This window comes from Knufia obscura, assembly GCF_036327395.1.
Source record: "Knufia obscura strain CCFEE 5817 isolate CBS 148926 chromosome Unknown scaffold_4, whole genome shotgun sequence".
NCBI lineage: Eukaryota > Fungi > Ascomycota > Eurotiomycetes > Chaetothyriales > Trichomeriaceae > Knufia > Knufia obscura.
Window position 1 is genome coordinate 1790133 of NW_027042690.1, and position 26329 is coordinate 1816461.

The 26329-nt window shown below is 50.3% G+C and overlaps 11 protein-coding genes across 11 annotated transcripts; 6 read left to right on the forward strand and 5 right to left on the reverse strand.

Moving 5' to 3' along the window:
* Positions 1–896: 896 nt before the first annotated feature.
* Positions 897–4627, reverse strand: MSH6 (DNA mismatch repair protein msh6; the record flags this gene model as incomplete). The annotated part of the gene is made up of 3 exons (XM_064873036.1): positions 897–3997; positions 4045–4210; positions 4259–4627. 3 exons carry the CDS (start codon positions 4625–4627, stop codon positions 897–899), a joined length of 3636 nt encoding a protein of 1211 aa, XP_064731694.1.
* A 263-nt stretch (positions 4628–4890) lies between these two features.
* On the forward strand, positions 4891–5637 carry NAT4 (N alpha-acetyl-transferase; the record flags this gene model as incomplete). Its single annotated transcript, XM_064873037.1, has 1 exon — positions 4891–5637. The coding sequence occupies one exon, from the start codon at positions 4891–4893 to the stop codon at positions 5635–5637; it is 747 nt and encodes a 248-aa protein (XP_064731695.1).
* A 1755-nt stretch (positions 5638–7392) lies between these two features.
* On the reverse strand, positions 7393–8652 carry PMZ80_004614 (uncharacterized protein; the record flags this gene model as incomplete). The annotated part of the gene is made up of 2 exons (XM_064873038.1): positions 7393–7631; positions 7680–8652. The coding sequence occupies 2 exons, from the start codon at positions 8650–8652 to the stop codon at positions 7393–7395; spliced, it is 1212 nt and encodes a 403-aa protein (XP_064731696.1).
* A 406-nt stretch (positions 8653–9058) lies between these two features.
* NOP7 (mRNA-binding ribosome synthesis protein nop7) lies at positions 9059–11020 on the forward strand (the record flags this gene model as incomplete). Its single annotated transcript, XM_064873039.1, has 1 exon — positions 9059–11020. One exon carries the CDS (start codon positions 9059–9061, stop codon positions 11018–11020), a length of 1962 nt encoding a protein of 653 aa, XP_064731697.1.
* A 380-nt stretch (positions 11021–11400) lies between these two features.
* On the forward strand, positions 11401–13507 carry MIC60 (MICOS complex subunit mic60; the record flags this gene model as incomplete). Its single annotated transcript, XM_064873040.1, has 2 exons — positions 11401–11472; positions 11522–13507. The coding sequence occupies 2 exons, from the start codon at positions 11401–11403 to the stop codon at positions 13505–13507; spliced, it is 2058 nt and encodes a 685-aa protein (XP_064731698.1).
* Positions 13508–14279: 772 nt separating this feature from the next.
* On the forward strand, positions 14280–14577 carry PMZ80_004617 (uncharacterized protein; the record flags this gene model as incomplete). The annotated part of the gene is made up of 2 exons (XM_064873041.1): positions 14280–14301; positions 14351–14577. The coding sequence occupies 2 exons, from the start codon at positions 14280–14282 to the stop codon at positions 14575–14577; spliced, it is 249 nt and encodes an 82-aa protein (XP_064731699.1).
* Positions 14578–14982: 405 nt separating this feature from the next.
* Positions 14983–16257, forward strand: PMZ80_004618 (uncharacterized protein; the record flags this gene model as incomplete). The annotated part of the gene is made up of 1 exon (XM_064873042.1): positions 14983–16257. The coding sequence occupies one exon, from the start codon at positions 14983–14985 to the stop codon at positions 16255–16257; it is 1275 nt and encodes a 424-aa protein (XP_064731700.1).
* A 1506-nt stretch (positions 16258–17763) lies between these two features.
* PMZ80_004619 (uncharacterized protein) lies at positions 17764–19170 on the forward strand (the record flags this gene model as incomplete). Its single annotated transcript, XM_064873043.1, has 2 exons — positions 17764–17779; positions 17852–19170. 2 exons carry the CDS (start codon positions 17764–17766, stop codon positions 19168–19170), a joined length of 1335 nt encoding a protein of 444 aa, XP_064731701.1.
* Positions 19171–19418: 248 nt separating this feature from the next.
* PMZ80_004620 (uncharacterized protein) lies at positions 19419–20630 on the reverse strand (the record flags this gene model as incomplete). Its single annotated transcript, XM_064873044.1, has 1 exon — positions 19419–20630. One exon carries the CDS (start codon positions 20628–20630, stop codon positions 19419–19421), a length of 1212 nt encoding a protein of 403 aa, XP_064731702.1.
* Positions 20631–20935: 305 nt separating this feature from the next.
* PMZ80_004621 (uncharacterized protein) lies at positions 20936–22489 on the reverse strand (the record flags this gene model as incomplete). Its single annotated transcript, XM_064873045.1, has 1 exon — positions 20936–22489. One exon carries the CDS (start codon positions 22487–22489, stop codon positions 20936–20938), a length of 1554 nt encoding a protein of 517 aa, XP_064731703.1.
* Positions 22490–24130: 1641 nt separating this feature from the next.
* Positions 24131–25495, reverse strand: faeB-1 (tannase family protein; the record flags this gene model as incomplete). Its single annotated transcript, XM_064873046.1, has 2 exons — positions 24131–25453; positions 25490–25495. 2 exons carry the CDS (start codon positions 25493–25495, stop codon positions 24131–24133), a joined length of 1329 nt encoding a protein of 442 aa, XP_064731704.1.
* Positions 25496–26329: the final 834 nt, after the last annotated feature.

Sequence of the window (26329 nt, forward strand, 5' to 3'; positions counted from 1 at the left end):
GCGTTTCGTAAGGGCAAGATTTATGGACCTGTAACGACGGGCGGCCTTGCTCTGAGACGTTTCAATCTCCTGGGATGCAGTGCTTAGGATGTCCAGATTATACCGGGGACGTTCAAAGGCCACACAGCAGAAAGCAACAACTCTTAAGGCGCGAGGGTCGGTCACCTTAAGGGTTGCGAATGTTGTTCCCGTCGATGTGGCTTAGAGCGCGGCAACAGTACTGATGGAGAAGTAGTGCTGTGTCGATTGCGCAGCCTGAATGACGGTCGTCGTCTTCTTGACACGCCATGATAGGTCACTTAGCGCGGCGCAGGCTCTGCATGGTGTGTGGCCTCTGAACGAACAACTCCATGCTGCGGCTGAGCCCTTGGAAGAAAAGAAAACTGAGCGGCGCAGGCTTAGGATGGTGGGCCGGGTCCTCATGGTTGGCAGCGTGGCAGCTTAAACCTGAAGCGAATTAGGGTCTTCCAGGGCTCGACCTTGGCTACATCGGGCTAATGTGGTACAAGGTGTCGGGCGTGTCTTTCACAAATATGGCTCCATGCACGCCTGCCAAATTGCCGGTAAGGTGGGGCCACATCTTTGTGAAGAACACGCCTGCCACCTTGTATTGCTCCGGTATGCTATTTCGGGATCATTTTGTAAATGTGTTGTAGTTAACGAGGCTTCATCTGGGCTCGACTTTGACTTTGGGCATCTCTCACCAGTGGTAGATATGCTAAGCTCCAACGACAGACGAGACAAGGCTGACAGAAGGTGAACGACTTAGTACGGTGACGCCTTGACAATTTCATTCTATGATTTTAAAATTTGTCCATACAACACTCTTTCCGCTTGAACGCTCCACGCGCAAACATACCGCAGACTTCGATGATCGTACTCTGTACATATTGATCTTACAACGCCTCAATGCTCTTGAGTAGAGCATCTAGCCCCATGGGACTGTCGACTGCTTTTTCCTCCCTTATCAACGCTGCAACATCGCTAAGCAATCCGAGAGGGGTGTCTTGGCCATGATCATTGCTGTCATCTTGCTTTAACTTAAGCTTCTGACTGATCCGGCTCGTATGCTCCCACTCTCGAGCAGCTTCTTCAGCTCTCTCGATGACACTCTTGGCTATGCCACACATGCTTGCACAGTGCATACCGAAGCTGCCTTCTGCCACGCCATCTTCAAGCTTGTACATGAAGGTGACGCGTCGTTCTTCATCGTCAACCAAGATCTGCATGCGCTTGGACGAAACTTCTGGATGGTGTTGAAACTCCGCACTGAGCGAGTGGTAATGAGTTGCGAAGTATCCTAGACAGCCAATGTGACTAGCTAGGTGATGCAAGACTGCCTGTGCAACAGCCACACCGTCATGGCTAGAAGTGCCTCGACCAAGCTCATCAAGGATCACCAGAGATCTGGGTGAGGCTTCTGTAAGGATCTTCTTGGTCTCTGCTAACTCGACGAAGAAGGTGGATTGCGCCGCAAAGATGTGGTCTTGTGCACCAAGACGAGACATGATGCGATCGACTGGTGTAAGTCGAGCACTTTCGCAAGGCACATAGCACCCGACCTGTGCCAGAATGACGGCTACGCAGGTCATGCGCAATACTGTTGACTTGCCGGCTGCATTTGCGCCGGTAAGCAGTGTAATATTAGCAGTGTCGCCGCCTAAGCCAATGTCGTTAGGAATGAAGCCGTCGACCTTATCCAGGAGACAAGGATGTCGCAAGTCCTTGAAGTCCATGACGGATCTTTCCTCGTCAACAAATTGTGGTCGACACGCAGGCTGACCCATACTTGCACTCGCCTTTGCAAGTGAGATCAGACAATCAAGTTGAGCCACAAGCTTGACAGCAGCCAGCCAGATCTCATAGTTCTCGTCGAAGCGTGCATAAAATCGCGCTGCTACTTCTTTGACGATCTGCGAGTGAGTTTCTTGCGCCTCTTGCAGTTTCCGCACCAGAGCTTTGAGCTCGGGGAAGTAGTAGCGCTTCACTGCTTGTGTCGCTGACATCTGGTTCCAGTCTGAAGGCACTTTCTTGGCGACCTTTACCGGCACTTCCAGCTGCATGATTTCCTTGCCATTGTCCCTGAAGCATACTGCATTGGATCCTAGCTCCTTTCGCGCTGTGCGAAGGATTTCATCGAGCTCTTCGCGGATCGATTCAATGTAGTCCTGAGACTCATCGAAGTCTTCCTCAATGCAACGCTCTGGGACAAGAATGCCGGCCTCTTTCGCCTTCTGTCGATCAAATGCCTTCTTCCAATACTCAAGCCGGGAGTCCAGATCTGGCATAGCAGTGATGAGTCGACCGATCACCCCTTGGTTGTCAGCCTTTTTGCCTTGACCTTCCTTGAGCAGCGACATGGTATACTCGATTTGTTCGAAGCCCTCAAGAACGCGAAGAAACTCGGGTGCGCGGCAAGTTCCTGCGTGAATCCTTGAGATAAGCCTCTCGAGGTCAGGCATTTTACCCATCTGAGCCGTGAACCTATCACGGGTCTTGTGGTCGGCATTTAGCGAGTCAATAGCATCAAGTCGTGCATTGATTTTCTGGGTGTCGAGTAAGGGATGGCATATCCATTGCTTGAGCATTCGCTTTCCGAAAGGTGTGACGCACCTGTTCAGCAGTTCAAAAAGCGTACCTTCCACTCCACCGTCGAAAGAATTGGCGAATATTTCGAGATTGATGAGCGTTTGCCCGTCCAGTACCAGGCTACTAGCCTTCCGAATGGGGTCATACGCCTCAAATTTGCCCATGGTCACCAAGTTGCGCTCGATCATTAAGCTCCGCAAGTACTGGATCAGAGCACCGAGCGCAGACATCAGCAACTCTGAATCTTTCGACTCCTCGAGTACGTTAGGCCATATGTCGGGAAAGTACTCGCTTGCCTCGATCTCCTTGACTGTAATATGAGCCTCCCAGAACTCTTTGCCAGGTTTGAGGTAATTCCAGATAGTTGTCGGCCCGGTGTTGTTCCTCAATATTCGCAGCGTCTTGACGGAGAGCCCTCCTTTCTCTAGGAGCAGCTCACGTGGCCGTGTTTGAGCGACAAAGGTCTCAAAGCGGGTTAGATCGTTGTCGTCCACAAATTCAGTGATATGGAATTGACCAGTGGCAGTATCGACGAAAGCAATACCGAAAGCTGGCTTCTCATCTTTTTCGGACTCCTTGATAGCCACACACCAGGTTGACATGTCATCTTGCAACATAGCGCCATCGACCAGTGTGCCTGCAGTCAAAACACATGCTAGCTCACGTTTGATGATCGAAGGCTCTTTCTTTGCCGGTTTCTTCTTCGTCTTCTCGTCCTTCTCATCTCTTTCTCTCATATCTTTGCCCAGTGCTGTCTCCTGCTGATCCACGCGAGCAATCTTGAAGCCTTTCGCTACGAATTGTGTTGCCCACATTTCCAAGCTCGATTCAGGGACACCGACCATGCGCATGTTCACCCGATCTGTCAGCTTCAGGTCGAAGAGCTGATGGCCGATAGTGGCATCTTTCTCGTAAAGTTCGTAGAATTTGCCTTTCTTGAAAAAGACAATGGTGTCCCAGAATTTCTGCTTGATCTCCCAGTACTGCTTCTCGAATGGCGAGAACTCTCTCCAAGCATGAGGAGGAATGAATAAGGTCCGTGGATCATAATCTGGATGGCCTTTGGGATGTCGATCGATGTCTTGTTCTTCCTCCAGCCATGTATACCTGTTCTCTCCATCGGTTGTATGAGGCTTCTGCTTCTTCCCATGAGCACCTGGCTTCTTCGATTGTATATTCACAGATCGTGGCTGTAATGGCTGGGGATTCTCGGGATCGAATGCCCACTGAGTTGCAGTAGAGGGGACATCTGGCAGATCCAGATCTATGTTCGTTCTTGATCGTGGCTTGTCTTCCTCATCGTCCATTGAAGGCGACCGCTTGCGAGATGCGGGTTTCGATGACCTCTTCCGCTTTGTGGGCTTGACATCTTCGTCAGAATTGTCTGGCGCCATGAAATCATCGATATCTAGAGAGGTCAGTATGTGTACTTGTGCTAGGACAGCCCGTGCTTGCCTTCTTCAACGTCGTTTTCTTGTTCATACACATCCTCGTCTGCACTCTCAGATATTCTTCGCCTCTTTACCGGAGGCTTCCGCCGAGCTGGCTTTGATTTGAAGATCTCATCATTGTCGGTACCTTCACTATCGGAGTCAACATAGTTGATCTTCTTGTTCTTAGCCTGCCACAATGTCAGATGTGCTATATCACATGCAGAAGCTACTCTTACTCTTCTCGATGGCGTGCTGGCACCGTCCGTAGGCTCTATGTTCTGGGTCTGCCTCTTGTCAGCTGAGGCCGGTGAGGGCAGACCTGGATCGATATGTGAACTAGCCTTTGTATCGTGAAAATCCTCTGGCACAGGTGCATCACTGCTCGGTACTGGAGTCAAGGATGACCTCGAGGTATTTGCTGAGAAATTCGGCCTGCTAGCAAGGGGTTTTCGAGGACTCGTCCGTTCGGGTAGCTTCACGGTGCTGGCAGTACTTGGGGTCTTGTTGAAGAATGATTGGATGCTCTTCTGTCCGGATGCTGATGAGCCTGTCTTCTTCAACGTTGCTGGTGTAGAGGCAGAGGGTGTGGATGATTTCTTCGCCATTGTTGAAGCATCAGCCTCGAGCCACTACCATAGATACAACCTGCAAAGATTCCGAGGGAACTTCCCAAAGACTCTGAGGCTTTCCGACCGACTGCGTCTTCCCGAAATGATGCGCGTTACGCGTTCCTTCCATTTCCACGTGTCAACGACGCGTTTTGTCCCATTCGGCGAGTTCGGTAAGATGCAGGCACTCTCCAGCCACCACTATGCAGCTTCCATGACTTCACCTTCCGATTTGCCCTAGCAATATACAAGGAACAAGCATGAACGGCAAGTTGAGCAGATCACAGCGCAAAGCAATCGAAGAAGGCAAGCTGGTCGAAACTATCAATGCTTTGGACTTGGACACTTTCGCTGCACAGCTTTGCAACACGGATACAATCTCAAAAGCAGAGAATGACTTGAAAGAAAAGACTGTCATTGATCTTGAAGTCGTCTTATTGTCTGCATATGCGTTGAAGACAGAGTGCAAAGATGTGCTTGAAGCTTGTTTCAGTCTTATCCAAGAGAGCAGTGCTAACGACTACAAAACATCTGAAATGAAATGGTCTCCTGCAAGCAAGCGCAAAGAAATGGTTCTTCCTGACATGAAGTACCTAGTTTTACGCGAGAGAGCGAGTCCCGAAGGCCCATCGTCGAAAGAACACACTGCTGGTATTGGCGTTTATGGTTTCGTCTCCTTCATGATTACGTACGAAGATGGGTATGAGGTGATCTATGTGTACGAGATCCATCTTGACCGAGATTTGCGAGGCCAGGGTGTTGGCACTCTGCTCATGCAGATGGTCGAGAATATTGGACGAAGAGCTCAGGTTGAGAAATGCATGCTCACTGTCTTCAAGGCTAATCAAAACGCTTCGAAGTGGTACAAGCACTGTGGTTATGTAGTAGATGAATTCAGTCCGGGCCCACGCGTCTTTCGCAATGGTACGGTGAAGGAGCCAACATATCTGATCCTATCAAAATCTTTGAAGGATGCATCGAACTCGCCGGCCTCAGAAGCAGCTTGAGAAATGTCTCGGCGCAGCACATCTTCTAATGAGCACCATATCGACCAAAGTACTCTATAGCGCTGATTCAAGTTTTACAACGACGGCCTACAGGATGGTTGCCCAAGGTCATTCTAGCTCAATGGCTGCCCAGAGCTAATCTATGTTCTTGTACTGTGCTGACTCTTCCGGTGATAGATGCGCTCTATGCGCACATCAACCTCATTGCTCAAAGTAATTCTCGGAGCACGCCGGTAAATTGTGAAAGCCAATTGCAAGAACCTACCAACATGGCTCGAGCTCGACACAAGGCCTACAACAAGGTCAAGAGGCCTCTAATGCCGTATTCCGGGGAGACGCCAGTATCTCGCAAAAATTTATGGCTCGTGGAGCATTCATATCATTTCGAGCTCGGTTCAAGGACTTAGGGCACGCCCTCAAGGGTTTCGATTGCGTACACCGGGAGGATGCCACGGTACGAAAGGAGCGACCTTACTCCTGCCTCACGGCGAGACACAAAAACTATGAGTGAATCATGGCGACTTTTCGGAATGCAGCTTGTTGGCAGAGCTCTGCATCACACGCATGATGGGAGATCTGTGGCTCATGTCGATCTTGCAGATCTCGGATTTGTAAAGCTACAGGATGACAAAGATCTGAACCTGAATATCAGCGACCGCTTCAACTTTATGGTCACCACAGATAAGCCATCAAGGCCCATACAAAAGTTCCTTACCAAGCTTTCCTTCGACGAATTTCTTGTAAAGCAAGGCTCAGGATTCATGGCCATGACCAATCGACACGTTCGAATGGAACGGCAATTGCACGCACTCGCCGCTTATGGAAGGACTTGGCGCCGACGATGAAGAAAGAGCTGCGGATGAATCAAGTCATAAAGAGGCTTTGGCTCTGAAGGAAGAAATGAAGAGAAATATTGAGGAGAAGCATAATGGTGAGCAGCGAAGCTGTGATTCATATGTTGAAAATCACGTAGCATGTGACAAGACAGAAGGTGGTTGTATAGGGGGTATGCTTGGGTGGAAAGATTGTGCCACTTCACCGCTGCCGATGTGTGAGCACTGTGGCTATACTCGCAGATATCCAGCGGCGATAGCGGTTCATCAGTATACGACTGATGGAAGGGAGTGCAAAGGCGAGAAAACAGCGCAACGACAAGCGCTTAGCCGCCCACTAGTTGTATGCGATACGCCGGGGTGCTGCCGTGGTTCGTGGCTACTCACCAGAAGGCAGAGAGATGCAAATCAGCCCCTAAACTGGCCCAGAAACAGCAACGATGGAAAGAGCGAAAGGCATTCGAAATGGAGGAATCGCAGATGCTCTAATCCGAGGCAAGAAGGCACCTCCGGGAGGACGCCAGCTGAGGGCGATGATAGCCTCCAGATTCTCTGAAGATCAAGAAACTCGTTGGGCTCAGTGACACAAGAGTGTGGTACTGGGAGGACGCCAGCTGACATCTACAACGCATTGGAATTGGGGCAAAGACCTGCTTGTGGTAAAATGCACACCGGAGAAAACGCCCGCTCTTGCCGCTGAGTCAGCTATGAAGCCCTAAAGATTGGCAAAGGTCAACAACTTGTCCTGGTCTTAGAACACTCGGCCAGGAGGACGCCCGCTGACAACTGTCGTAGAGACAACAGCCGACTAGTCGCGATGCCGGAAATCACATCCGGGAGGACGCCCGCAGCCTAGGTGTAGAGGCACAGATTCTCGATTGCAGGGTATTTTTGTAGTCATTGGTCGTACTTGCAAGACTATTCATATTTGCCGAATATCCTTTCCTCTCATCTCAGGTCGAAGCATTTCCCACTCATCCCTCAGGACGGCGAAGAGACTGTCACCCACCAACATGCTCAGACCAAGACTCCACACTAACGTGATAGCATAGAAGAAGTTTGCGTTTCCGGAACCAGCGTATATCCAGATGTGATAGAACGCTGGGCCCAACAGCGTTGAGTATAGCAGGACAGAAGCAGCAAGGAAAGTGTATCTGGTCACTATTCTATGTTAGCTGGCAGGCCAGAGAAAGAGAGCTTGAAGCTTACATGGCATAACGTGTTTGTACAACGGTAGCACCCCAAGGTACAGAGACACGTCTGAGGTGCTTGGATATGGCTTGAATATAGTGATCAACCCAATCAGAGCGATGATGACAAATAATGGTTGCTCCGGCAGGCGGACGGTCAAAGCGCCCACGTATCCGACCAGATGAATCCAGAACACCCCAATGAAGAAACTCCTGAATGCGTCGAAGATCTCGATAAAGAAATACCACCATAAGCCCATATTTGGTGTCAAATCCGTGATATTGATCTGAGCACCGTAGCATGAGACAATGAAGTCCTTGAAGTTGCCAACCAAAATGGCGGATGATGACAGCAAGATGGCCAGCGTTCCCGTGAAGATACCGACTAATGACAGAACCGTGCTTGTTTGCAATTGGGTAGACTTCGACCGCGCCCATTGTAGAATAAGCGGTGGCAGAAGCAGAGCTGGGTAGAGGGACAAGTACGTGCTGCAGGCAATTGCAAACATTGCTCCAAAAGCATTACCTGCGGTAGCACTGGCAATAGCCTGAAGGATGGTGGCATTGGTAAAGATTGTCGTTGATGATCCCAGGCATGAGATGATAGAAAAAGGGTTGAAGAGGTATGCGAGAGCTAGCTGGCTGCCATCAAGCTTGCTGAATCTTGGTGATGGTAATCTCAGTCGCTGAGCAATCGTAACGAGGTTCCAGGCGTTGAGCAGGTCCAGGCCGGTGAAGACCAAAGCTGAGGGTAGTAGCTCGAAGACTACCAGTAGTAGAGGTGCTTGATGGTAGACTCCTCCATCGTAAGGTGAGACACCACGTTCGAACAGAAACAGTCCTTCAAGAAGACGCTTGTAGCTGGATAACGGTGTTGCAATTTCGACTCTTCCCGAAAGTACTGTGGCGATTGCTGGTAGGAAGAAGAATGCTCCAAGTCTGAGGACTGCGGCAGCAACGAAGATCGCGGCGGTCTTCGTCTCGACCCCCATCTGGCAAAAGTATTGTTACCGCTCGTTGGCAGTCCACATGTTCAATGATGCTCTCGTTTCTGTATCCCGCATGCGGAAGTCGTCACATTCAAGACTTCGGAAGTATTGTTGGGATGTTGGAGAGCCTTTGCTTGTCGGCTCTTGAGACTTTGCCTTTGGTCAATACGCTGGTAGGTGGTAGGGGATTTGGTAGTACAAGTCTCTGTCCAGATCTCACGTGATCTGGCATTACTTCGGGTGGAATCTCAACTCCACCAAATAATTTTCTGGATCGCAGGTTTGTCGCTGCGCGAAGAAAGTCGACCAAGATTCCGTGCCAAATGCGATTGCACGCTTGATCCTCTGTGACGAAGAGACATAACCAGGCAACCCGTATATCCCATACACCCAGTGCTCGTGTGGAGCCATGGCTAAACAAAAGAAGAAGGGTCAAGCCGGCCAGGCCAAAAACTATATCACCAGGACACAAGCGGTTCGCAAGTTACAGATCAGCCTTCCTGATTTCAGAAAGCTCTGTATAGTAAAAGGTATCTACCCACGTGAGCCTCGAAGTATCAAGAAAGCGAACAAGTCGGCGACGCACTCGACGACATTCTACTATACCAAGGACATTCAGTACCTGCTACACGAACCGTTACTAGCGAAGTTCCGCGAGCAAAAAGCGGTACAGAAAAAGATCGCAAAGTCACTCGGTCGCAATGAGTTGCAAGATGCCGTGCGTCAGGAGAAGAATGGCATGCCGAGGATCAAATTAGATCACCTTGTTCGAGAGCGATACCCGACATTCATCGATGCGCTAAGAGATCTGGACGATGCGCTATCCTTACTTTTCCTGTTCGCGAGCCTGCCCTCGAGCGAAACCGTGCCAGCGAAAGTGGTCGCGAAGTGCCAGAAGCTCTGCCACGAATTTGAGCACTATCTGATCACCACAAATTCGCTGAAGAAATCGTTTCTATCCATCAAAGGAATATACTACCAAGCGACGATACAGGGCCAAGACATTATGTGGCTGGTGCCATACAGGTTCGTGCAAAGAGTGACGCAGGATGTGGACTACAGGATAATGGGCACTTTCGTTGAATTCTATTGCACATTACTAGGATTTGTAAACTACAAACTGTACACCTCGATCGGGCTTGTCTATCCACCACGGTTCGACACAGCAAGCGATGACCGAGGCGCTGAACTGGCTGCGTTCACGCTTGAAGGTCGCAATGTTGCAGACAATGCTATTGAGAACGGCAATGCGACCAGGCAACTTACGAACGGCCATGCGCAGAACCAGAACTCTGCTAATGTGCAGGCCACAATAGACAAAATTGTACAAGCTGGTGACCAGGAGGCTTCGGAGCAGTTGCAGGAGGAATTGGCAGAAGACGTTGAGGAGAACGAACATATCGACAAATTCGAAGTTGCCGCGCCGGAAGGTGATGAGTTACCGCAAGCAGAAGCAAGCAGTAACGAGACAGGAGCCTTGTTCTCAGATTTTACTTTCTTCATATCGAGAGAAGCGCCGAGGCATCCCATCGAGTTCTTACTACGGGCATTTGGTTGCAAGCGGATAGGTTGGGATAGGGTGCTCGGCGAAGGAGCTTTCACATTTGACGAGGCTGATCCGAGGATTACGCATCAGGTTGTCGATAAGCCTGTACCAGCAGTTTCGAATGGTGAGCAGACCACATCCAAGCCTGGCTATATCGTGGCTGGCAGAATATATGTTCAGCCCCAGTGGATCTGGGATTGTGTCAATGAGGCATCGCTGCTTCGGACGGATGTCTATGCACCCGGAGCAACACTACCACCCCATCTGAGCCCGTGGATGAAGCCAGTCAGAGGCCAATACGATCCCCGTGCCACACTCGAGGAGCAACAGCTAGAAGGCGAGGAGGACGAAGAGCTTAGCGGAGAAGAGGCTCAGGCACTGTTGGAAGACGCTGAGCCAGATGTGTCAGATGAGGAGGTGGACGGAATGGATGAAGCAGCAGCAGGCATGACTATTGACGTTGCAGATGGCTCAGACGAAGAAGAGGAAGAGAATGTTGAGGCCACATTTGGCGGCTTCGACGCAGAGCCTGATGCCGAGTCCGCTGATGAGGAGGACGATCATCAAGCTGAGCTCGCTGCTGAAGCGGCTGGCAAGTCACTTTCCGCGAAAAAGTCTCAAAAGAGCTCGAAGGACAAGCGGAAAGAGGAGCGCCTGGCAAAGCAGAAGAGAGAGGACGAGGAAATAGAGAGACAGAAGATGATGATGAGCAATAAGAAGAGGAAGCTGTACGAGAAGATGCAGCATGGCAACAAGATTAAGGATGCCGACGCGGAGAAGCTGCGCTCGAAGAGGAGGAAGATTGAGCAGAAGCAGAAACGCTGATGTGATCTTGGTTACATCTTATGGGCGTTCTTATGGTCCACGACATCACGAACTACGTAGTAATGTAGCTGCTATGAACATTCCGAATGCAGCTACTAAGCTTCATGCTCTTCTACGATGTTCAATTCAGTGTCGAACGCTGTCAAAGGTAAGTTACTCACGATCGGTGGAGGGTCACGTGGTGCTGTCGGATTCTCTACGGTTGCGCAGAAGAGCCGATGCCAGAAATGCAATATAAGTAGTTTCGTTTGCCGTACCACCCGTGCCAGCTCCGAAAGCTCGAAGCTGCGATATGGGAAACCTCAACAGTCTGTTGCACGCGATCACGTCTCACTCTCCTTTTGCTCCTCTTTCTATACCTCCCGGCCTTGCAGCGAATCATGCTGCGACTGGCGAGACCGCTGAGCGTCGCCGCTCGGCGGCAGCTCGTGTCCAGGCCGTTGGCGACACAGGTTCGTAAAATTTCCCCTGCTTGATGTATAGCAGCTGATAGCAAGCTAGATCAGAGGTTATGCTGAGCGCAGCGATTCGATGCTAAGCTCTGATCCGTCCTTCAGGCCAGATGTTCCACAACAAGGTGTAGTGCCACCAGCTATACCCGTGTTGCCCTCTCAGCCAACTCCAGCTACTCCCTCATCAACCACGACGATTCCTCCTGCGAACATTCCTAAGGAGCCTCCACCACCGACGACGACATTGACTACTCCACCAACCTCGGGCTCGTCTGCATCGCCGCCATCCCCACCGCCTCCTTCATCAAGCCCTCCACCAAAACCAAAGCGATTCAGGCGGTTACGAGTACTGTTTTATCTCACGCTTCTGAGCGCATTGGGCTACGGCGGGGCTGTTTTCTACGCTCTCAGGAGTGACAATTTCCACGATTTCTTCACAGAGTATGTTCCTTTCGGTGAGGATTCCGTGCTTTACTTCGAAGAGAAGGCTTTTCACAAAAAATTCCCAAATGCTAGGTCCCATGCATACCGCGCGCAACAACGAGATCTACCAGAGGACAAGAAGGTGAAGATACCTCTAGGGTCAGGGTTGTCGTCTAGAACGATCGACGAATCGAAAGGCACAGATGTGTCGACAAAAGGAAAACACATGAGTGCTATCGAGGACAACAAAGCCACGAAGGATGAGACGAAGCAGCAACCTGACAACGCAAGCACAAAAGCAAGGTCAGCAGCGGTTGAGTCCGTTAAGAAGGATGCACCTGCAACCAAGGCTGCGCCGAAGGAAGTCTCGACTCCTCAGTCAAAGAAGGAATCCAAGCCTGCACCAGCGCCTGCTCCCCCTTCCTCAGCTGCGCCAAGTCCGAAGTCTGATCCTCGACCACCGGCCATTGCTCCAGTGACTGCCATCTCGCCTGTTACCGTACCCAACGGAGACGAGCCTGTCGTGCAAGAGCTTGTCAAGATCGTCAACGATTTAATTACCGTAGTCAACTCCGATCATGCGGACGTTGCAAGCAAATATTCTGCTCCATTGCAGAAGGCGAAGGACGCTACTGTAGCTGCGGCTAGCCATGTCAGTGCCTTGCGGGAAGCAGAGCGAGCAGCAGCAGAAGAAAGGATCAAGGAAGCACACAAGGAATTCGACGAGGGCGCCAAAAAGCTGCTCGAAAGAATAGAGACCGCTCAACGAGAGGACGATGTGAGGTACCGAGAAGAGTTCGAAGCCGAGCGAGCCAAGATTGCACAGCAGTACGAGAACAGACTCAAGGCTGAGGTCGAAAGATCGCAACAGGTATGGGAGCAGAAGATGAGAAACGAGCTTTCCGAGCAAGGCCTCAAGATGAAGCAGAAATTCATCGAGGACATTCAAGGATTGGTCGAGGCCGAGCGAGACGGTCGCTTGTCCAAAATAACTGATCTGAGCGGCAATGTCGACAAGCTCACCCAATTGACCACAAACTGGAACGGCGTAATCGACGCTAATCTTGCTACACAGAAGCTGCAAGTGGCTGTCGATGCTGTCAGGTCTGCTCTCGACGATGCAAATGCTACGCATAAGCCAACTCCATTCGTCCGAGAAATGGCTGCCCTCAAGCTTGTGGCAGACAGCGACTCTGTCGTTGACGCTGCAGTAGCCTCAATCAACCCTGCGGCGTACCAGAAGGGCATCCCAAGCTCGGCACAACTCATCGACCGGTTCAGAAGGGTAGCAAACGAAGTTCGGAAAGCATCGCTATTACCCGAAAATGCAGGCATTGCATCTCACGCCGCGTCCTTTATGCTTTCGAAAGTCATGTTCAAGAAGCAGGGTGTACCTGAGGGTAATGACGTCGAAAGCGTTCTCACGAGGACAGAAACACTGCTTGAGGAGGGTGACCTAGACAATGCGGCTAGGGAGATGAATGAGCTCAAGGGCTGGGCTGGCGTTTTGAGTAAGGACTGGCTGAACGATGCCAGAAAAGTTCTAGAAGTAAAACAGGCGTTAGATGTTATCGAGACAGAGGCTCGTCTACAGTGCCTGCGTGTGGAATAAGCAGCAATGTTCGGATTGCGATCACCTGATGGTCAGGTGGTACTTTGAAGCACGGCATTATGTACATTCTACGCAATATCATGTATTGGCATCCTTCTAAATTGTCTACAGCGCTTCCTATCGTAGGGGGCTGGCTGTTCCTGACAACCACTAGTGCTTCGTACTTCTGAGCACACAACAATGAAGCACAACCTGACATCACGATATCATCGGAACAGTGTCCCTGACAAGGAAACTGTGATGCCCCAAGCTCTTCTTTCGGATCGTAGCTCATCTGGTTGCCCTAGTCTTGAACAGATCTACATGCATATGAGATCTTAGCTTCTCCAGAAGCACAAGATATTGACGTCCGTTTCCTCGCTTCCGGTGAGCCGACCAATCACGAAAGACGATGATCATGGAGTCTCCCGAAAGTTAGCCTTTGTACCTTTGATCGCCCCTGCCAGGCACTGGTTTCGATCTCACTGCTGCAGGCACTTCGATCTTCAAGGGATCAGCTTACCGTCGAACGTGTCGCGCGCGTACATGCTTCCCCAGATGAGCGCGTCATGATCGCAGCACTATGACAGCCCCCTCATTGTTCGCTGGGTCACGACGTCAGCACTACATCAGACCTGGAGCTTGTATGTTGACAGGAGCAACCATGGCAAGAACGAAGGGTATAAGACTGAGGTATCTGCCTTCCCATCAAGCATGATTTTCCTCAGCATCAACAACACAATCCTCACAAAACCAATCAACTTAACAAGTCAACCAAAACAACACTATCAACATGTCTGACTACAAGCCCACTGGTACGTCATATCTCTTTCTTTCCGAAACACATCACTAACCTTTCTGCAGAGCACGACGGTCTCCGAAAGGACGGCCAGCCAGACGGTCGAGTCGGTACCGGCCAGTTCGCCCAGGGCCAAGTCGACCCCCATGAGGCAGGCAAGCAGGGTGGCCAGACTGGCGGCACCAGCAGCGGCGGCAGCAGCGACAACAGCTCCAGTGGTGGCAAGGGCCAGTTCGCCGGTGGAAAGGTCGACCCAGTCGAGGCTGGCAAGAAGGGAGGCCAGTCTTCTTAGATTGTCCTGAGTATGAAACTCGAAGTGCATAGACAGCTCTAGCACGAGGAATTGGTGGAAATGTAACATGGAAATCATAAAGTATCTGAAATGGAAATGCCAGATTGAATAATTTGCAAAAAGACTCTTGCCGTACCCAATGTGTTTTCATCGCCGTTACACCTTGTCGTCGACCAAGCCTACATATCCTCCTCTATGGCTTGGCAGAAGAAGTATCCACTTTTATCACAACACCATCTGAACCCTGTAACACTTTCGTCGCAGCCTTCTTCTCGCAATTGGTCGACTCTTCTCCAGTCGCCTTCAAGCCTTCATTCTACAAAACCAATGGTAAGAGCTTTGCCTTCCTTACTGTTATCGCACATACTTACAGAATGCGGATTCAACCAATACTCGCCCATAGCCATGGCTATATTCGCCGACCTGCCGAACGAGATCGTGGATGCGATTTGCGCGAACCTGCGAGATGGAAGTGTATATGACGCCAAGTTGAAGGCCGGACTTCACGGTCTATGTCTATCGTCCAGGAGATACCATGAGATTGCCCTACCGCATTTATATTGTAACATCTCGGTGTCGAGCATCAAAGCGGGTCCCTTCGCTCTTACCATTTGCGACAATCAAAATCTGGCCGATCTAATTCACACGATCCATCTCGAATATGACTATGAAGTCCAGGATGAAGCAGATCAGAAAGCTCGCGACCAATTTGTGGAACAATTATCCCCACGTACAAAATTGGCACTGTCCCCAGCAGATGAAGAAGAGGATGCATCAGAAGACGCTAGTAATGCCACCGAAGACGAAGCATTCAACGACCAGCTAGTATGTACTGTGTTCTCTAAACTGAGGAACCTTGAAAAGCTAGATATGTGTGTGTACTTCGGTGACCACATGCCCATCAGGTTCAAAACACATGTCCTCTCCCAGCAGAAGCCTGTACTACCAAACCTCAAAGAAGTCTTGTTGTCGCACTGGGATACGGAAGGTGGGTTCTCTATGGAGGAAGTCTTCCAAATGCTGGAGGTTACCAAAGTGCGGAAGCTGAACGCGCATATGTGTGCAGACTTCGGTGATGACTTTACGAAACCCTGGAATCTATCATCCGTTCGTGAGATCGACATTAGGTACTCGTGCCTCGAGGAGAACTCATTCCAATGCCTTGTCCGATGTTGTCCGAAGTTGGAGGAACTCGTCTATATATCGGCGGACGCCTCACAATACACCAACGGCGAAGCAAGCACGTACCAGATCTCGCACGCTCTTCGACCACTTACTGGTTCTCTGAGCAGCTTAGAGATCGATCAGCGAGAACGATGTCGCGTGGGTTTGAGACGCGATGAGATGGAACCGACTGACAGTCTGAAGTCGTTCACGAAGCTCAGGCATCTCGCCATTTGCCAATTTAGTTTGACTCGGGAGGACACCCGCGGTGCTGACGATGATGACGAAGAGCTTGAGGATGACAGCAAGGCACTACCGCCATTTCTGCAGAAGTTGCCGAGCTCACTGGAGACGCTTCATATCATGGACGTGACTGAGGCTATCACCATGGAATTGACCAAGCTTGCGAAGGTCGCCGCGGAGGAATTTCCGAACTTGAAGGAGGTGATGGTTGACAAGGAACTTGGTTTGAAGGATCTTTTCCAGGCTAAGAGTATCAAATTTGTTGTCCGCTAGAATGAATCTCCCAAGTCAAGTGAGTAGCTGCATGGATCCTTTCCTTTTCCTGCAGACGATGCATGAGATATGGAGGCATTGCCCTCCGTCACGTGACTCCAGCACGGAAAATTAGTGGCGATGGAATATCGCAAAGTGGGATGACAGATTTCTTCATCGTCTTATTGAGGTAATTATCACTAGATGCACGGTCCTCGAAGAGCTCGATATGGTGATACCACATGGCTTGAGCTTCAGCTATGGTTTCCCCATCACAAGGCGATCCTCGAAGCGAGCCTGTACTACCATTTCTCAAACATATTTCACTGGGTCACTGGACACAGAAGGCGGCTTTGATCCGGGAACGGCTTTCGAATTGCTATCAGTAATAAAAGTCACGAGCATGCATGCCTTCACCTGCGCTGGCTTTTCCAGTGATACGTCGAAGGAATGGTTTTTCCAAGTATTCGCGAGTTGAGGTTTGACGGGTCAGCCCTCCTTACAGAAGCGTTGGGTATAGTCGCTCGAGCCTGTCCGAATCTTCAATCGCTGTATTACGCAGCAGCGGACGCCGATGTGGTGTGATATGAAGAGGATGCTGCCACGGCTTCTCAGATCTTGAAAGCCATTCAACCACTATCGGCCACCCTTCGCCAGTTGACTCTTGACTATTGCACGTGCGTGTATGATGATACAAACGAATACAACGAGGATACCGTCAAGGCCATTGACTTGTTGGGATCCTTCTCAAAGCTAGAGTACCTAGGCATTTCGGCGTCCGAGCTGATCGAGGAGGATAGTGACTCAAAAGTAACGGTCGAGGAAGACTCAATTGAGGATGAACTCATTAGCAACAGAAGCAGCATCGACAGGATGGCATCTGTCGTGCAGAAGCTGCCACAATCTTTGCAGAACTTGCGGATCATCGGTGCTACGGAGCGGCTTAAGCCAGGAATAATGCGACTTGCACGTGTGGCTGCTGACCAGTTTCCCAAGTTGAAGATCGATGTCAGTGAAGTTGAAGATTGAACTGAGCAATATCTGAAGTTGGATCTCATGGGAGGAGCTTGGCCACGCAATGACGACACTCGTGGCGCCTTGGAGCATCGCGCGACGGTTGACGGAAAGCAATGCGTGTTCTAGCACGTGAACAATATACGATAGCATGGCACCATGAACGACCAGGTTATGGATCACGCCTTCACATAGCAATGCAGCACTTGTCTTCCATCGAGCATGTGTTGTCGACGTTCAGTATTGCGACACGTATAAGTGAGGAGCTTTGCACGAATGCAGTTCACCATGATACCACGAAAAGTATCATGGGTTGCTTGGCACTCGGGTCGCACCTTCTTGCTCTGGCAACCTGCTCAGTGCACGTTCGATGTTTCCTTACCATATTAAACTCCAATTGTCGAGTCTTCCACTTCAAACTCGCGCCTCAACACAACCAATACAGTCCATCAAAAACTGCTCTTTAAGTCAGTACATACTCCTCTGCTTCGTTCGGTCAGCAAGGTATTTCTCATGAGCAAAAGTGAAGGTATGCACCTCCACTGCTATCTTTCATTGCCATAAGGCTCACAGATCCCCAGCTTGACTCTGTTCCCTCTAGCGACACCATTGATCCCCGCGCCACCATCTCCACGCCACCACATCAGCGATCGCAATGCCAACCTTCACTTCCTTACCAGTCGAACTAATCGACCACGTCTGCAAAACTTGGGCCAGGATCTAGTGAGTGATGCAGAAAAACGCAAGGCATTCCACGCCCTTTGTTTGACGTCAAAATCCCTCAGTCTGGGTGCAAAGTCATATCTCTACCATCAAGTCGATGTTGCTGGACCAGCGCTGGAGATGCTTACAAGGAGTATAATCGAGACACCAACCCTTACGTCACTGATCCGCTCGATCTATGTGAGGGTCAGAAGCTACATGAATGCTACTAAAAAGCCGAACACATTATATCTCGAGCAATCTGCGCTTGACAACGGCATCTACACCATGACCGGTATGGAGGCTGCGCGTGCCTTCTTCACTGACGTGACTGATTGGGCCCATACTATCGCCCTCGAGGTCTTACTCTTCAAGCTACAGCAAGTCGAGGATGTCACACTGGATCTAAACCATTCTGTACAGCCTAAGTTCTACAGTTTTTCGGAAGTCCATGGTAAGCGTATTCTACCGGCCTTGACGACTCTGAAGGTAGAGTCACGGTCAGATCTGAACATCTTCCACACTCTTATCGCGCACTCCCCTGTGCACAGTCTCGTCACCAGAAGTGGGATCGATTCGTCGGGACTTTCTGCTGGGCAATTCCCATCTGTTCTATCTGTCAGGATGTATAATTGCGGTATGTCCAAAGAGGATATAAGCAAACTCATCGAGAGCTGTCCGAACCTCACTACGCTCAAGTGTGTCGGCTTTGGTGCGACACTCACCTATGGAGGTCAGGCCGAGCAGGATGAGCTGACCGCCGCCGAAATCGTCATAGCTCTGAAGCCGGTCAAAGATCAATTGAAACATCTTGGCGTGGCCTTCGAGAACTGGGCTGACCGCGAGGCTGTGACTACTCTAACACACTTCTCGGCGCTAGAGAGCCTCGAGATCGAGGCAGTGGACTTGACCGGTGTCGATCCAGAAGATTGGGGCTGCTCTGCAGATGAACAGTTCATCCATAAGTTCCCGACACAATTGCAGCATCTGCGCTTGGAGTCTTCTGGCTTGTTTCCGAGCCGTCTTGCTGACTCCGTGCATGAAGAGATCAGACGGCTAGTGGCCGCTAAAGATCTCTTTCCATCACTCAAGAGTATAACCCTGGACGAGCGCGAGGAGGTGCTACGAGACTTGATTGAGGAAACAGGAGTACGTTGCGTTCTTGCGCCAAGCTGTGAGCACTGGTGGGTTGAAGAAGCGTTGGCGAATCGTTACTAGTTGGAACGGTTACAGTAGGTTGTCGAAGAAACATCCAGAACGGGCGAGCGAGCATCAAGTCACAAGTATGTTCAGCACCGACAAATGTTGTTGTCACGTATGCTATCTACACTGGGGTTGTCGATTGCTTCTTCATCACTTTCGGCCCCAACTCATGTACATCAATAGTGCCAATGTACATTAAGCAGCAAACTCTTCGCACAACCTTCAGCGAGCTGGGCTCTCTTTACACATCCTTTGCCCGGTCCTCATTGTAGCGACGTGATCTTAACATTCACCCCTAACTTCACAAAGTCCTGCTTCACCGACTCAACGACTTCATTCCTCTCAGACATCACAAGCTTGATGTTCTTGAAATTCGGTAGATCATGTGGCACCATCCGACTCAAATCTCCCAGCATAGGCAGACTACCCTCATGGACACGAGTGATCTCGAGTTTCTTCAATGAAGTAGGCAGTTGCAGATCCGGATGTATCTCCTCCGCCATTTCCTCGACGATCCAAGTATTAGGCAGAATTGAGGATGGGACGTTGAGTTCCTCCAGCTTGGTGAGGTATCGGAGGTCGGTGATGCAGTCACCGAAGTGTGTGACGTCGTTGTCCACGTTCATATAGTCGAAGGAGTGGAATGTGAGGTTTAGTTTGCGGAGCGTCTTCTTGCGGGATTGGAGTGCGGTGATGATCTCGGAAGGCATGGCGGGTCGTATGCCAAGGTACATGTCGTAGGCGATTGTCTCATAGGTCAGACTCTCAAGGCTTGGACAGGATCGAATGAGGTCTTCCAATGCATCAGGTTCCATGCTGGCGGTGTAGAGGTTGAGCTCTTTGAGGCTTGTGAGCGCGGCATAGTCTAGCGGTTCAAGAATACGTATCGGAGACGGCGTCGCTATCGTAAGATCGTGCAGTGAAGGGGCTTGTAGCAGCTCGTGTAGTATCTCGATGTGTAGATGCTCATTAGATTCTTTGTTGCTGAATTTCAGTGAGTGTAGACCAGGCATGTTGTAGCTGTGGCGGGAATTGTAAAATTGACCCAGCGGGTTGAGCTCGAAGTCAATCTCTTCGACTGCTGGAAGGAGAGATAGAATAAAGTCGATCATGTCAGCTTGGAGTGTAAGTATAGATGGCAGATCGTGTGTCTCAGGTAGTTTGGGGAGGACGCCGGTCTGGTGGAGGATCATTCCTGCTTTGACATAGTTGCAATTCCAGGACTGGTTGACCTGCAGCTTTTTGACCTTGGAAGCCAGACTCGAGTCTTTACGGAGCGTCAGGAGGAGGGGTAGGATCCGGCATTGTCCTAGGTCGATATTGTGGTAGAGATGAGGTTTGGCAGAGTCATGGAGGCGTCTCGAGGTAAGGCAGAGACTGTGCAGACCTGTGATTGCATCTCGGTCGGGGACATCGTTTGATAGGTCGCGATAGACATAATTCAGTAGCTCGACTGGTAGTGAGAGTAGAGGCATGTTGATGGCTACATAGAGAATTGTCGGTGGAGTTGGATGTAAGTAAGAAAGAACAAGTCTGGCGACAATATGTGAGATATAGTTCTTACCTTCGTTTGCTGTCACTATGTCACATGAGCTTTCGTTTCAATATCACGGTATGAGTTCAGACAAATCAAAGTTCAGACACATCCATATACATGGCTAGTGTCGTAATGGAACGGATACTTGGAAAACACTCTCTCAGCTTGTTTACCAAAACATCGTTAATGCTCGTAACCTAATGCCTTCTTAAAATCAAGAATGACGCAAGACCTTCTCTTTACTCAGATGCCATGCGCCTGACGTGCGTAGCAGATTCCTCCCGCCCATTGCCTCCGTGTACCCAACAGATCTATCCCCGCGGCTCCATATACATCAACCACTGCCTCGAGCTCTTTCGATATCTTTCCACGCAGGCTGATGCCCCGAAGCGTAACAGATTTCAGCGCTGGGAACTTTGCAGCTGCTTGGTGCGCGATGTCTCTGAGCTCCTCAAGAATCGACTCGTCTGCTCTGTAGATTTCGAAATGCTGCAAAGATGCTGGCAGTTTATCCCAGATGTCCTCTCGTATCAAAACTCCATGCTTAGTCAGGCTTCGGGCGCTTGTTGGTTCATTGTCGCTGTCTCCATCGCTGTTATCATCTTCGACGTCGCCGTCACTGTTATCGCCATCGTTTTCGTTGTCAGGATGACTTTCATCATCTGCACTCTCATCTTCATCATCACCGGTCACATTCCCATCATCCTCAGTCTCATCATCACTCTCGTCGTCTTCCAGCACGTTTCCCTCTTCATCAATCAGATTCCGCTCCTTATCAACTCGATCCAAATTCGAAATATCATCAAGTCTAAACCTTGAAGTCCTTAAATTCGTAAACTCCGTAAGTTCCTCGATCGATCCATCACACTTCACCAAGTCGAAAGTCTCGTCGTCGTCGTCCCACTTCGGATGCTCATACAGCATATAGTGCATAGTCGACTCCCGCAGACTCTTCTTACATGGCTCAAGCGCCTTGATGATCTCCCATGGCGCAGCAGGCGTGATGCCGAAGTAGTCTTGGCACGCTTGTAGCGGCGTATAGGTGAACTCCTTGAGATTGGGGAACGCAATTAGCAATATCGTGAGTTCGTCGGCACGCATACCCTTGCTGTCGATCTCCAGGGCTGTAACGTGGGGGAGGTGGAGCGAACCAGCGGGCAGGCGGAAGCGCACGGGTGCTCTCTTGGCGAAGATCTTGAGTTCGCGGAGCGTGGTGTAGCTCTGGAGGATGAATTGGATGCGTCCTAGGTCGCATTCTGCAGACTTCTCGTCTGTGCCAAGGACGCCTGTTTCGCGGATGGAGAGCTTGCGGGGTGTTGGGATGGGATGTGGATATCCGAAGTGGTTGTAGTGGGTCGCTGAGGTATCGATCTGAAGCTTTACTTTGTCGATGTTGGGTAGGAGTAAGAGGACGACTTCGACGAGGACGGACTCGATGGTGTCGGTGTTGGCGTAGGGGATGAGGCAGGCTAATCTTACTGGTAGCATGTCCTGGCGTTGGAGGAGGGCTTTTGCGTCTGAGAGGTCGCAGTTTCCCCAGCCTAGGCATTGTTCGAATTCGATTTTCTTGATTAACTTTGCGAGATGAGGCTTGTTTCGGAGCGTGCTGATGAGGAGCACGATATCGCAGATGCCAGTGTGGATTTTGCGGTAGAGGTACGGTTGGGCAATAGCTTTGAGGTGTTTAGAAGTATGACAGAGGGTGTGGAGTGTCTTCTGCGCGGTTCCACAATAGCCTGAAGAGGCGTGGTCGCAGATGTCATGGAGGAGTTCGGGCGGCAGCGATAGCAGAGACATCTTGGGTGTCGAAGGGTTTAGGAGTCCTAGTAGGCTCCTGTGACACGTTGAGAGAGCGAATTGGAGCATTGCTGGAAATACGCAGGAGGCGAAGAGGACCAGAAATACTAGACGAGAAGATTAATTTGACTGTGGTGAGTGATAAGGTACTGCATGTGCCAATGATAGCACTTGCAAACTGAAGCTGAATGGTATACCTCACCACTGAAGTTGCGGAAGAACGGTGCTTACTTGCACTCCCACCTGCACTGGCACTCTCACCATCACTCACTCTATTGATTTGACATCATGCTGGCCCTCCGCCTTGATCTGTTCCCTTGTCACCTTATGTATACATACTCATCTTCGATTATTTGTCTCATTATACGTTGCTGCAGCAGAGACAATGCTGAACCTCATCTTCCGTCTCCATCGACGCCCGACATCAGTGCTCACCACCGCCACAACCGATAGTCGTTCACTCGAGCTACCTGGCCTCAAAAGCTTTCCAGCTGTACTCCAATGACTTCAAACTCTGTCCGCAATGCATCAGTCGGTGTACAAGACGCGTCTAGTACAACCCGCTGCAGGTTTGGCAGTCGCTGAGGCGCCGTTCGTGCTAAGGCTTCAAGCTCGCCGTCTAGCGAAGGCTCAACAAAGGAGAGCTTGAGTGTTTTCAAGGATGTAGGCATCTTCACAATGTCCACGATGTCGTTGACCGAGACGTCAAGATGCTCAAGCTTCGAGAAATGTCGAAGATCCTCAATAGCTTCGTCGTGCCATGCCACCTCATTGTGCTCATCGATGTGCATATATTGGTTTCAACTGGTTCTCAGTGAACGTAGGCTTTCCTTGCAAACTACCAGAGCGTCCGAGATCCCCTTGGGTGAAACTGGTTCTATTCCATGGTGCTCTTCCGACTCGTACTCGACATACTCAAAGTTCTCTAACTTTGGACAGGCTGCAATAAGTCGTGCCAGCGCTACTTGAGACATACCACCACTACTATGTATCTTGAGAGTCGCCAATCGAGCAATCGACGTAGAGTTCATGTCTGCTGGCATATGGACAGCCTCATCGGTGAAGATGCTTAGCTCCTTCATGTTGTAGCAAATTTCGAGAACTGTCTGTAGAAGGTCGTTCGTTTCCGTAGAACTGGGACGCGAGATCATGCCTATCGTAGCAGCTAATACATATTTGCCGAGCTCTGGAGCAGATATGAAGGTTCTCGTGAGGGCTTTGTGCTGTGTAAGGGTGTGGCTAGCGATATATCTGTAAAGGTAAGGGATGCAGGTTTGATGGAAGACTTTGCAGGTGAGGCATAGATTGTGCAGGTTTCTCATTCGTTTTGAGTCCTGGCAGCCACTTGAGACTTCGTCGCAGATTTGATCCAGCACTTCAGCTGGCATAGAAAGAAGTGGCATTGTGGTTGAGTGGTATGGATGCAAGGTGAAGTTCTTGCTTGCGAAAGAATTTTAGTAGTGGTCCAGAAAGAGACGTCGAAAGAAGAACACGATCTTATCTTGTACCCATGCCAAGGAACGAGAACGCTTGAAGGTGGGAGGTGAAGGTAATAATCAAGTCAGAATGAAACCATGAAGGATATTTTAGCCACAACTGATTGTGTCATGATAACACATCGGCCAGGCAGGAACGACTCACCTATAGCACACATTCCCACCCATCCTCATCCGTTCCATTACCACTTCCAGTATACACATTCCTCCTCGGATATCTGCAATGTCTCCTCCTAAAAACCTCTCCCGAATTTGCAGTGGCACCATTCCATTTGATACCCTCGACGTACTCAGGCGCCTCATCACGTTCGACCCAAGCCACAATAGCCTCGAGTATGTTGTTGTTCTTGTTGCTTACACCCTCGGGTCTGTCGACATAGAGCTGACCAATATCGAAAGCGCCTGGACCACCTGAGCAACGTCCCATTCCACTAATTCGGAATAGCCTGAAGAACTCATCGAGGCTACCGGGTGGTAGTTGCATGGTCGATGCCAAGTGACTGTAGTATCGTGCTGAGTTCTCGCTGGTGATTAGAAAGTCTTGAAGTCCGTGGTATGTCAGGATTTTACCACCACGAGATTTGAAGGGTGACAGATTGTCATTCCAAGTTGAGATTCCGTACGGATCAAGCTTGTCAAGTAAGGTGAAGTCATCCTGGCCAAGAGTCCTCGGATCGAAGGACGGATCATTGTAGACGACGTATTTGTACCAATCCGCGCTAAAGATAAATGGCTGACCACTGAAAAAGAATGGAGCCGAAGCCGCATGTGCACCGGGTTGGAGGCGAGGGTAGATTAGCTCGCCGGAGGCATTGTAAAGTGGTTCGAAAGCCTTTACAACGCGATCATACTGGGCACCGTTCAGACAGCTTGAAGTATTTGTAGCATCCGGTCCGCAAAGCAGTGTTTCGAATTTCGGCTGGCATAGATCTGGATCCTCGATAATGCCGTCTTCCGCACCGTCGAGCGCATCACACTGACGAAGGACCTCGTTGTTGACGACATTCCACAGCGGTAGCGTAACGAAAGTCTCTGAGGTGTTATCGAATCCAGCCACAGTTGAGAGCCAACCGGACCATTCGAGGAGGTGGTTCCAATCGAAGGCTGGTGCCCCGGCAAGAATGCCATCGAAGTCCTCTGGGAACATCTGTGCACTTTTCATACCTTGGCGACCACCAGTTGAACAACCATGGTAGTACGAGTGGTTGATAGGAGAAGCATAGAACTGCTCAGTGATCTGCTTGCCAACCACGACTCCGGTGTGAATCGATCGATAGGCGAAATCTTCAACAACTTCTGGTGAGTTCAAAAACGGCCTTCCGGAAGAGCCATTGTGACCGTTGTTCGCCCCGACGGTAGCGAACTGATAAGAAGTCGTATATGCCATGTCGCCGTAGCCAATACAACCTGCTAGTCCACCATTTCCAGTGGAGAGAAAACGTCCGTTCCAATCGCTAGGCAGCCACGCCTCAAGGATGATATTGGATGCATTGGAGGTGCTCACGTTCATGCCTATGCGGCAGAAATCCCCTCCAAATACAACCTGTGACTGAGGGCAGGTTGGGTCCTATGAGTGGTCGGCATGAATACTGCCTTGAGATGGTGTTATTACCGTATATGGGAATGTCAGGTTCGTGCCGTTCTGGACATGCTCAAGTACATTAACTTGCACGTCAGGTATCGATACTTGGAAGCTTTGACATTGCTCGGCGAATGTCTGAGCATAGCCGAAGCTTGCCAACGTCAGTATTGGAACGGTCAGCAGCATAGCGAGAAGTCAGCGTATCTCAATCTGTCTGCACCAGAGCAAGTATTGAGCCAGACCAACAGAAGTACACACTTTGGAAGATCTGGAAGACATAAATATGTCGCACTGGGAGCTCATCGGGTGTGTCCCCTGCAAGAAGCCAGGGTTAAAGCTGGGGTAGCTGGGGCTGTACCTGGCTTGAGTGGTCGCAATAGGCAGCTCGGCCATGGTATCGGCATATGCAGTGGCGAGCTTAAGCGAATCTCAAGCATCGGTTTCCAAGAGTCCTTCATGAGTAGATTTGAGCTTCGCTTAGATAGATCCTGGTAAAAAGAACAGCGATCGAGGACAGACTCATACAGGTGTGGACGGCAGTAGCTCGATACAGAAGAGGGAAAACGCTGCGCTGAGCACGGCAGATGTGCTCAATGATGCTCGGCTGAACGTTGGACCGAGCCAGCGACTAACTGAAGGTCTCGTGACCTTTTGTGAGAAAGCCACGGTGGCTTACACTCTTGTTTCCGGTGGCTTACGCACCAGCCATCACGTGACATTGAGATCCCCACTGGAAGAAGCAGCGTGCTCGATGACGCTGAT